General features: G+C 41.8%; 1 protein-coding gene across 1 annotated transcript in view; it reads left to right on the plus strand.

The window, feature by feature from the left end:
• The window catches only part of LOC144605443 (leiomodin-1-like), a 28,681-nt gene extending 22,209 nt beyond the window's left edge, over positions 1-6,472 (plus strand). The window contains exon 3 of the mRNA XM_078420708.1: positions 2,756-6,472. Coding sequence (XP_078276834.1) covers positions 2,756-2,782 — 27 coding nt within the window. The 3' untranslated portion in view covers positions 2,783-6,472. The remainder of the gene's footprint in view (positions 1-2,755) is intronic.
• Positions 6,473-11,985: the final 5,513 nt, after the last annotated feature.

Consider the following 11,985-nt stretch of genomic DNA (forward strand, 5'->3'; position numbering starts at 1 on the left):
AGATTCTTGATTTGTATGGGTGTCAGGGGTTATGGGGAGAAGGCAGAAGAATGTGGTTAGGAGGGAGAGATAGATCACAGTTCATAGAGATAAATTTAGCCTAATTCTGCTCCTATCACTTATGATCTTATGATCTTATCTTCCTGCACATGATCCATGTCCCTCCATTGTATATCCATACACCTACCCAAAGTTGTCTTAAATGTCACTTTTGTACCTGCCTCCCACTACCACCAGCATTGCGTTCCAGGTATCAGGGGGTATCGGGAGAAGGCAGGAACGGGGTACTGATTGAGAATGATCAGCCATAATCGCATTGAATGGTGGTGCTGACTCGAAGGGCCGAATGCCCTACTCCTGCACCTATTGTCTATTGTCTATTGTCTCCGTCATCCTCTGTGTGAAAAAAAAACTTGCCCCGCAAATTTCCTTTAAACTATCCCTCTCACTTTGAGTTCAACATTCCCTCTACTGTCTTATACAGCTCCTGTTAACAATAAAGAAGTTATTTGTTTATAGGATAGACATTGAAAATGTGTTTCTAATACAAAAATTAACAAATCGTAATCCATGACAAAAAACAAGGACACAAAATGTTGAAGTAACTCAACAGGTCAGGCAGCACTCTGGAGAACATGGGTGGGCGAGGTTTCAGGTTGGGGTCGGATGTCAAAACGTCAGACACCCATGATTCTCCAGTGCTGCCTGACACGCTGAGTTCCTCCAGCACTTTGTGTCTTTCTTGGTAAACCAGCATCTGCAGTTCCTTGTGTCTAATCCCTGATTTTATGTGTGACTTCCGACAAACACCCAGACCGACTATCATAAGTGTATGGAAACATGGAGGGCCCTGCTACTGAATGAGATCACGACTGATAATTCTGACCTATGCCTACATCCATTGTAGCTCCTTGAGCTCCCAATCTCAGACTAGAACCACGAACAATTGTTGCTGATGGGAAGAGAGGTACAAACATCTGTTACCTTCAAAATGACAGCAAGTTTCCTAATTTTACTATCATGTCTGGTTCTGAACTATTAGTAATGTTCCTCATTTCTAGCCACCAGAAAGTATTTCTCCCCATCTGTCCTATGCTGCCTGTAATATCTTAAAGTTTTGTTTAATTTAGTTTAGTCCAGTCCAGTTTAGTTTAGTTTAGTTTAGTTTAGTTTAGTGATAGAGTGTGGAAACAAGCCTTTCAGCTCACCAGGTCCGCACCGACCAACGATCAACCACACAATAGTTCTATGTTATCCCAGTTTCACATCCTACACACTTAGGACAATTTTACTGAAGCCAATTAAACTATAAACCCTGTATGTCTTTGGAATGTGGGAGGAAACCGGTGCACCCGGAGGAAAACCCATGTGGCCACAGGGAGAATGTACAAACTCTGTACAGACCCTGCACCAGTAGTCAGGATCGAACCCGGGTCTCTGGCGATGTAAGGGGGCAGGTCTACCACTGTGCAACCATGCCATCCTTTGATCAAATCATTCCTTAGTTTTCTAAGTTCCAGTGAATGTAACCTCTGCAACAGAACATTGTGAATTCAAGTCCTCCCTGGCATGCTAACCATACATACCTAGACGCACTTTTGAAGATGCATCTTTCAGATAAGATGTCAAATTGAGCCTCACCTGCCCTCCCAGAAGGATGTATGCAGCCTATTAACATTATTTTGAAGAATTGCACAAGGTTTTCCCTGGGTCGTGGCATTTTTATCACTCAATGAACTACAGATTGACTGGTCATTTCAGTAAGTTTAGTCTATTATTGTTGTCGTGAGTACGGTGAAAGGCTTTTTTGGAGCATGTTATCCAGTCAGCGAAAAGACTATACGTGATTACAATCAAGCCATACATAGTGCACAGATACATGATAATGGGAATAATGTTTAGTACAAGGTAAAGACCAATTATTCGAAGATTTCTAGAGGTAGATGGGAAGTCAGGACCGCTCCCTAGTTGGTGATAGGATGGTCAGTTGCCTAATAACAGCTGAGAAGAAACTATCCCTGAATCTGCAGGTATACGTTTTCACTCCTCTATGCCTCTTGCCTGATGGGAGAGGGGAGAATAGGGAGTGAGACTGATTCTTGATTATGCTGGGGCCTTGCCTACAAGAGATTACCTACCATCTACCTTTCGGAGACCTTCAGACTATCCTTAATCAAACTTTACTGGACTTCATCTTGCACTAAACATTATTCTCCTTATCCTGAATCTGTACACTATGAACGGCCTGATTATAATCACTTATTGTCTTCTTGCTGACTGGATAGCGTGCTCATCAAAGGTTAACCCAATCATCCCCGGGATCATTCTTGTTAACCATTCTCGTAAATGTTTTTACATTTTCGTCAGAACAATTGTATTCCAAATCACAATCTGCTAAAGTTAGACTCTGTCGGCAAGTTCTACTTTCGTGCTAAGACAATCTGCATGGGATCTTTGGGTGCCAATAGTACTTCAGCTGCGGTCTAACCCACGGTTTGTAAAGCAATGGGACAAGTTACCAATATAGAAACAAGGACCAGCAGATGCTGGTTTACAGAAAAGGACACAAAGTGCTGGAGTAACTCGGCAAGTTAGGCAGCATCTTTGGAGAACATGGCCAACTGATGTTTCAGGTTGGGACCCTTCTTCCCGAGAACTTTGTGGCTTTATGATCTTTTGTTTAACAGTTTGATAAGTTGGTTTGGTGATATTATTTAGAAAGATTTTCTAATGTGAATACTTTTACTGATTTTAGGTTGAACTTCCAAAGTTACTGCAGTAAGAAGAGGTACCATTGCCTGAAGACGAAGTTGCCCCATTAAACCTTCCAAGACTCACATTTCTTGAATAACTGATGTTTCAACATTAATGTCATTCTGATGATTTGAAGGACTTTTGCCGATGTATCACAGTTTGCCATCTTGTGACAAATGTTTTCTCAGAACACCTTCATGCAGATAATGCTCAATCTCTTATTTCCAACATCCTACAAATTTTTATTACTGTCCATTTCTGGCAATTCTTTCAGAGTTTTGTTTTCTATTGTGCTAGGTTCTTTGATATCAGCTTTCCATCTTGTTTTTAACAATTATAGATAGATCAATAAATCCTCATCTCTGTTCTTTACAGTATCTGTATTTTACCACTGCTTTGAATTCATATTTCTTGTAAAATGCTTACCTTAACTTCATTTATAAGCAGATATTCTTTTTGTGATTGCATTTCATCACAATAATTGCGAGTGTGGTTTTAAGCTCCCTCCTTGCATAGAATAAGGATTTACTGAGCATTTTACTTACTTCAAAACACAAAGTGCTGGAGGAACTCAGCGGGTCAGGCAGCATCCGTGGAAGGAATGGACAGGCGATATTTCGTGTCCGCAGTCTGTTTTGGAGCAGGGGTGAGAAAGTTGGAAAAGATGGGTGGAGGCCTGGCAAAGCCTGGCAAGTGATAGGTGGAAACAAAGAATTGCAGATGCTGGTTTGTACTAAAGAAAGACACAAAGTGCTGGAGTAACCCAGTGGGTCAGGCAGCATCTCTGGAGAAAAAGGATGAGTGACGTTTTGGGTCGGGACCCTTCTTCAGTCTGATGAAGTTGTTCCGACCCAAAACATCACCCATCCTTTTTCTGCAGAGATGCTGCCTGACCCGCTTAGTTACACCAGCTTTTTGTATCTATGTGATAGGTGGATACTGGTGAGGGGGGTGGGGGTTGATTGGCAGATGGTTGGAATAAGAGATAAAGGTTAGAGGTGCAAAGGAGACAAAAGGATGTCAAATATGGAGAGAAGAGGTGTGAAATGGAAGAGTCACGGGGGGGAGGGGAAAGGAGGCAGATTTCAGGGAACTGAAGGCCTCGGGATGGGAGATGAATGTGTCAGTTCATCTTCCATCATCGCCACCCACTCTGCAAAGTAAATGTACGTGGCTGATGCCTGATCTTTCAAATTGTGCAGCAAAATCTTCAAGCAGGCCCTCTACAATCAGAGGTAAGAATATCAAATGATTGTTAGAGTTTTAATGTCCGCGTTAGAAATGGGTGTTGTAGGATTACTTATGCATGTTATTCAATTAACATGTGAATTAACAGATTCACATGTTAAGTGAAGTGCTAGAAACAAGAAAGTGATGGACACAAAGTGCTGGAGTAACTCAACCGGCCATGCAGCATCTATGGTGAACGTGGACAGGTGACCTTTTGGGTCAGGACCCTTCTTCAGACTCAATCAGTTATTTTGGGTATGAGATAGGGATTGTGATCCTGGCATATGAAAAATCCGACGTATGTAAGGTTTCACAGAACAATTATCTTTAAAATTTGTTTTTAAACAACTTCAAGTTCTTAAAGAACAATAAACATTTGCTTACAATTAAAATCTCACACCGTGTAATGAACCCGCAACATTTTAAGTTTATTTTACAGCATGAATCTTTGCAAATTCCTAACCAGTTGCTGGTAAAGGGATATAAATCAGGTCACAAGCAACTGCAGAGGCTGGTTTACAAAAAAAAGACACAAAGTGCTGGAGTAACTCAGCGGATCAGGCAGCGTCTGTGGAGAACATGTCTGGGTGATGCTTCTGATCAAGACCCTTCAAGGGATGTAGTCATTGGTTGTGGGGAGTTTTCAATGGCTGGGTGGGATTGGGTGTGTTGGGGTTAGTGTTGAGTGAGGTATGAGAATGATCCCAGGAATGATTGGGTTAACATATGATGAGTGTTTGCCTGTACTCACTGGAGTTTAGAAGGATGAGGTGGGGCTTCATTGAAACTTATCAAATAGTGAAAGGCCTGGATAGAGTGAATGTGGAGAGGATGTTTCCACTAGTGGGAGAGTCTAGGACCAGAGGCCATAGCCTCAAAGGAAAAGGACCTACCTTTAGAAAGGAGATGAGGAGGAATTTCTTTAGTCGGACGGTGGTGAATCTGTGGAATTCATTGCCACAGACAGCTGCGGAGGCCAAGTCAATGGATATTGTTAAGGCAGAGATTGACAGATTCTTGATTAGTAAGGGAGTTGGGTCATGGGGAGAAGGCAGGAGAATGGGGTTGAGAGAGAAAGATAGATCAGCCATGATTGAATTACTAATTCTGCTCCTAAAACGCATGAACTTACGAACGAAAGAGCGTAGGATCATGAGATGGGGGGGGGGATTAGGTTGGGAGACCAATGAGTGAAGAGTTTGGGGCAAGATTTGTGAGCTTGGAGATTTGGGAGGTCACTTCCTTATGCAGGAGGTCAAGAAGATATTAGTTAAAGAGAACCTGCGCCTGTTTGGTGTAACTCTTTAAGTTGCACAGAAGCAGGTGTTACAGGTATCCTGAAAGACTGCTTCTGTATGATTGCCTTGCAGATGATGGATCCACTCAAGTAGAGTCCATGAACTATCAGGATCAAAGATACTAGCGAAACAAGATGGACCACTCCGTTGAAATCGCATATATTGAAGTGTAGTACGCAAAGGAGCCATTTTAGTAGGCAAAACCTGCCATTCGCTATGCCTCTCGCAGTGTAATCAGTGATTTGGGGGAACAGTATGTGTGATGATACCAATAAAATGCAGAATATATCTCATCTATCAATTCACAGATTTTTGTTATTTTTCTTTTAAAATGTTTCTGCAAGTTTCTGCCTACTAAAATGGCGTCATGACGTACTACGATTTTTAGGTTCGAGTGGTCTATCTTGTTCCTCTATTATCTTTGATTTGGATGCTAATGGGGCAGCACAGTGGTGCAACGGTAGTGTTGCTCCCCAACCACGCCAAAGACCTGGGTTCAATCCTGACTACGAGTCTGTCTGTACGGAGTTTGAACGTTCCCCCGTGACCATGTGGGTTTTCTCCGGGTGTTCCGGTTTCCTCCCACGCTCCATAGACGTACAGATTTGTAGGTTAATTGGCTTTGGTAAAATTGTAAATTGTCCCTAGTGTGTAGGTTCGTGTTAGTGTACGGGGATCATTGGTTGGCGCGGAGTCGGTGGGCCGAAGGGCCTGTTAACATGCTGTATCCCTAAAGTCTAAAGTAAAGTCTAAAGTCAATGGACACCACAGTCTATGATTGGAGTCCTCTGTGTATCATAATGGAAGACCCCCAAAGGAAAATTGTGGTTTTTGCAATCGCTGTTTCTTTTGTCATAGAAATCCGATCGCTTAGCACAATAAAAAGTGTCACCACTTGGTACACTTTCTCGACAACATAATTTGTTTGCAATGACTATTTTTAGTTAAAAAAATAAGAGCGACGTCTTAATCCTTAAGAAATGTAAATATTTGTCTTTGTTGGGTTTCTGTGTAATAGTTTAACATGTAATAGGTGAACATTTGTAAGTGTATGCTTAATGCAAACATGCTACCAAGGGATATACGGGCAATATGCAAACCATGTAATGTGCATTCCATTATCATTGTAAGCACTTCACCGAGAGTACAATAAACTGCACAATGCAAAGGCCGCCAGTTCTTCTGATTAAAAGCATCATTTTTTTTCAAAAAATTATTGATTGTCTTATTAGTTGGCTTTGGACATCCTTCACTTATGACCTGGTGCCTGGATTATTTGTGGTCATGCTGAGGCTTTATAACGCTCTGGCCAGACCGCATTTGGAGAATTGTGAGCAGTTGTGGGCCCCATAGCTGGAGAAAGATATGGTGGCGTTGGAGAGGGTTCAGAGGAGGTTTACAAGAATGATCCCAGGAATGAAATGATGGCCTCACTCTGCTCTTAGAACTTATGAACTTATGAATTTATGCGACAAACAGCAGATATAATCTTCTTGTTTAATTTTATAAATATTAAGTCAGTTTTAATTTTATATGTAAAACCCATAATAGGAAGTATGTATTAATAATGCATAAAATGAGATCTTTAACTCAAGGTCAGAATCATTCTTTCCCCTTTAACGTATTTTGAAAGTGAATTTAGCATCAAAATGATGGACCAACGTGACTGTGCAATTGTGTGTTGTGAAGTTTAAATAAAAATGATGGAATTTCATGTCAAGAAACCAATATAAATATAATGCTCACTGAAAGGTGGCAGGGTGGCTCAGAGGATAGAGTCACTGCCTCACAGCACCAAAGACCCAGGTTTGATCCTGACCTCGGCTACTGTCTGTGCGGAGTTTGCACGCTCTCTGTGATCACGTGGGTGTGCTCTGGGTGCTCCAGTTTCCTCCCATCCCGGGTGTGTAGTTAAATTAGCCTCTGTAAATTTAAGAAGTATGTCTCAAAAATGTAAAGCACTTGCCTGAAACAGTTACAGCATTGCTAATGTTTTGACACATCGAACATAGTACAGTACATCACAAGAACAGGCCCTTTGGCCCACAATGTCTGTGCTGAACATGATGCCAAGACCAGCACTTATTTACCTGCACATAATGCATATTCCACTATTCCTTGAATACCCACATGCCTATCCAAAAGTATTTTAAATGCCACTAACATATATAACATGTTCCAGGCACTCATTATAGTATTTTTAACAATATAACCATATATGCTTCACTGATGAATCTTGACGAAATGTTGGTACATTTTACAATGATTTCTGTATTGATTTGAATATTGATCAAAAAACATTTTTTTCCTTTTCTAAAATATCTGGCAAATGCACAGTATAAAGAAATGGGAACTCAAAGGCTTTTTAATCTTTTTTAACTAAAAATTCAAAGAATATGCTGTGAAATGGTTAGTATCTTTTTGGTTTTTCAATATTTCCTTAACAGGAAAGCAATTTGAAAAAGTACTTTGCAATGTCAATAAGTTAACGTATGTGTTTTCCTAAAAATATGTTCATAAGTTCCAGGTGCAGAATTAGGCCATTTGGCCCATCAAGTCTACTCCACCATGCAATCATGGCTGATCTATTTTTCCTTCTCAACCCCATTCTCCTGCCTTCTCCCCATAACCCTTGACACCCGTACTAATCATGTTCTTTGCAACTACTTCATCCAAATTATGTGCGGGTTTGTAGGTTAATTGGCTTCTGTAAAACCTGTCCCTGGTGTGTGGGATAGAACTAGTGTACGGGTGATAGCTGGTCGGCAGGAACTCGGTGGGTTGAAGGGCCTGTTTCCATGCTGTATTTCTAAACTAAACCCACAACAGTGGCTGCATTTCAACCTAGTCAAATTGGTTGTGAAGGTCCCAAGAAAGTGTTCAGGCCCAAAGTGAAAAAGCAGCTGTTGTGTGCTTTAGAGTTGTGTGCGTCCCGATAGGGGCTGAGTTCTTCCATTAATCAGTTGTGGCACGCAGCCTCGGAGAGCTAAATGGGCTAGCGAGACTATCTCAACAAACAGAAAGTGTCATCCATATTTCTCAGTGTACCTTGCTCACTGCCAATGCTTCAGTTAGCATTGCTGCAATACTTCCCCGCAGAGGGCAAAATAAGATTTCTGCTTCCTGAAAGTGAGACGGTGCAGTGGTGAGTGAGGATGGCAATTAACCCCCCCCCCCCCCACCTGCCCCCACCACTGTGGAAGCAGCATTCAAAGGGCAGGACATTTGCTTTAAATCCAGCGGGTAGTGTTATTTTGTAACTCTATATTCCTGCCTCTCTTTGGCTATCGTTCTCTGTGTAACTTTAGTAAAGTGGCCTTTAGGATGGCGAGGAATGTAATCTGCACCAACGAAAACTAAAACCTTCAGTTTAATGCCAATCGGAAAGTCTCACAATTCATTGAATGACGTTACCCTTTTAAAAGCAAGTTTCTGTTCCACCTCCTTTGCTTGTATGTTTCCGATTATGACTTGATATTGAACTTGACATGCAAGGTCATGCAATTTAGGCCATTCTTATTTTGTCTTTTAAAACAACAGTGAGTGTAGCTGAAGGAGATGTTCTTTACAGTCTGATGATTTCAGCCAGTTTGGTTAGTTTAGTTTAGTTTAGAGATAACTTGTGGAAACAGGCCCTTCAGTCCACCGAGTCCACGTCGACAAGCAATCACCCATATACTAGTTTACTTTAGACTTTAGACTTTAGAGATACAGCCTGCAGACTGGACAATGTGGAATGAATAAGCAAGGAAGAGGGAATAAGAGAGGGAATACAGAGCACTGAAAAAAATAAATAAGAAAGCAATTTTGTGTATGTCATTGCAAGGAATTTAGCCAACAAGAAACAAGGTAATGTGAATACAAGAAACTGCAGATGCTGGCTTACAAAAAAGGCACAGAGTGCTCGAGTAACTAAGTGGGTTAGGCAGCATCTCTGGAGAGCGTGGATAGGTGACGTTCTGGGTCGGGATCATTCTTCAGACAGAAGGAGGAGGCAGAAACTGCAGAGATTGACCTGTCAGAAGCGAAGGCTGATGGGGTGGAAGGTGAAGACCAGGGGATGTCTGGCCTTGTCCTGTCTCAGAGGAGATGAAGTGAAAGCAGCGAGGCAGGAAATGCATGAGATGCAGCCAAGGGCTGTGTTATCAATAGTGGAGGAAGATGGAGTCATGGTTCAGGAAGGTGGAATGCGTTTCAGAGCCATTATCATTACAGTTGTGAAATTAGTGTGACTGAGCTTTCTAAAATGTAAACTGAAGCAACATTTTTGCATATTCAACAAATGACGCAGAAGATGTCAAAAACTGTTGAGGAAACGTCAACTGGGAAGGGACGAGTTAACCAAGGAGTTTCAGAGGGAACGATCTCTGCGGAAAGCAGAAAGCGGTGGAGATGGGAAGATGTGGCTAGTGGTGGGAGGTGAAAATGTCGGAGGATTATGTGCCTGCTAGAATTCAAACTTGTTGATCCCAGTTGGATAAGTTCCAAATGATCAGACGTTGAATCAACATGTTGTTATATTTACAATATCTGAGAACTTTGAACTTTCTCTCCTTCAGAGCCAATATAGAGTGAACCAATCATGGATATGCAAACCACTTCACTATCCTGTGGTATAATGTTTTCTGATCTGCATAGGAGGTGAAAAAGTGGAAAGTAAAAGCGTTATAAAGACACAAAGTGCTGGAGTAACTCAGCAGGTCAGGCAGCATCTCTGGAGAACAAGGATAGGTGATGTTTCAGAGCCTTCTTCAGACTAATTGTATGGGGTGGAGAGAGGAGGGGCAGGATAAACCCTGGTGAGTGATAGGTGGATACAGGTGAGGAAGGTTTTTGATAGGCAGATGGTTGGACAAAGCCAAGATAAAAAGACAAAATGTGTGACATGAGGATAGAGGTGCGAATTGTGAAGCAGGACGAAGGACTCTCGGTGGAAGGCATGTTTATACCAACATAGGAAAGACACAAAGTGCTGGAATAATTTGATTAATTCGGTCAGGCAACATCTCTGGAGAACATGAATAGGTGATGCAACTGGTCAGAAACCTTGCTCAATTTGAAGAAGGGTCCCGACCTGAAACATCAGCTCTGTATGTTCTTCAAGGATACTGCCTGACCTGCTGAGTTACTCCAGCATTTTGAGTCTTTCCTTCGTAAAGTAGCATTTGCAGTTCCGTGTTTCCACATTTTTACCAACAAACTTAGGATGCTCAAGTTCATTGCAAAAATGAACAAACTTCATCACTCTTTTTATCATAGCTTTATCTTGGGTAATTTAGTACATGAATACTGCTCAGCGATTTCAAGAAAAAGTCAGTATCACTGAAGTGCCTATATTTGGGCATATATTCTGCGACTCAATAGTTCATTCCTTTGCCATTTCAAATTATGGGATGGAGGCCAACTCACTGTCTTGATACCACTGGTAAAATAAAAACGCAAAAAAAAAACCAAATGACGTGACCATTAAAAAGCTGGAGAAGGACCAGGCTCCAGACAGCAGCGCAGAAAGTAATGTGGATGTTCACTTTCCTTCAGGTCACAGTTGGAGCCGTGAACAAAATGCTACCAGAAATACACAAAGGCAACATGGAAATCAAATCAAGGTTTCTAATAGCAATCGAGATTTTTTTTTAATCCAAGTCACAAAAAATAAATCCACCTTGCCACATACACACACCTTCCATTCAAGTACACATTGCAGCTTCCAAATGATTTGGGTGCAGACAGTCAAAGGAAAGATTGGCGCTAATATATAATGGATATATAATGGATAATACTGATCCTGTTCAACCCAACTTGCCACAGATAGAAAGGTTGAACGGCACAGTAACACAGTGGTAGAGTTGTTGCCTTACAGAGGCAGATACCTGGGTTTGATCCCAACTGTGGGTGTTGTCTGTATGGAGTTTGTACGTTCTCCCTGTGATCACGTGGGTTTTCTCCGGGTGCTTTAGTTTCCTCTTACTTTCCAAAGACCGTGCAGGTTTATAGGTTAATTGACTTTGGTAAAATTGTAAATTGTTCCCAGCGAGTAAGATATTGTTAGCGTATGGGTATCGCTGGCCGGCGCGGTCTCCGCGGGCTAAAGGCCCTGTTGCCACGCTGCATCTTAAAACTAAGACTAAAACGAAGTGTTGCATGAATGTCATCGGTGGGGGAGTTTCATGTTGTTACTATCATGCAACAAGAATTCAGAGAAGAACGCAGCTGAATTGATCCTGAGGTCTATGTGCCTAAAGTATAACGAAACAACAATGTAGAGACCAATGTCTTGCCAAACATGGATTGGGTAGACTGGGCAATGTTACAGGAGGAAGATGCAGTTGAAAGTGAAAGGAAGGATAATTATTTTACATGAGATGGTGTAGAACAGAGTGGGGAAAGGAGATTGTGTAGAGCAAGAGTTATAACAAAATGGGAACATGATCTTACCTCTGTTTAAAAGCAAGGATGTATAAGGGCAGCACAGCAGTGCAGCTGGTAGAGCTGCTGCCTCACACAGTCAGAGTCCCAGGTTCGATTCTGACCTTGAGTGCTTTCTGTGTGTGGAGTTTATATGTTCTCCCCATGACCGTGTGGGTTTTCTCCAGGTGCTCAGGTTTCCTCCCACATCCCAAAGACGTGTGGGTCTGTAGGTTAATTAGCTTCTGTAAATTGCCCCCAGTGTGTAGGTGTGATGGTGTGTACGGATGATCGATGG

Source organism: Rhinoraja longicauda, chromosome 24 (assembly GCF_053455715.1).
Source record: "Rhinoraja longicauda isolate Sanriku21f chromosome 24, sRhiLon1.1, whole genome shotgun sequence".
Lineage (NCBI taxonomy): Eukaryota > Metazoa > Chordata > Chondrichthyes > Rajiformes > Arhynchobatidae > Rhinoraja > Rhinoraja longicauda.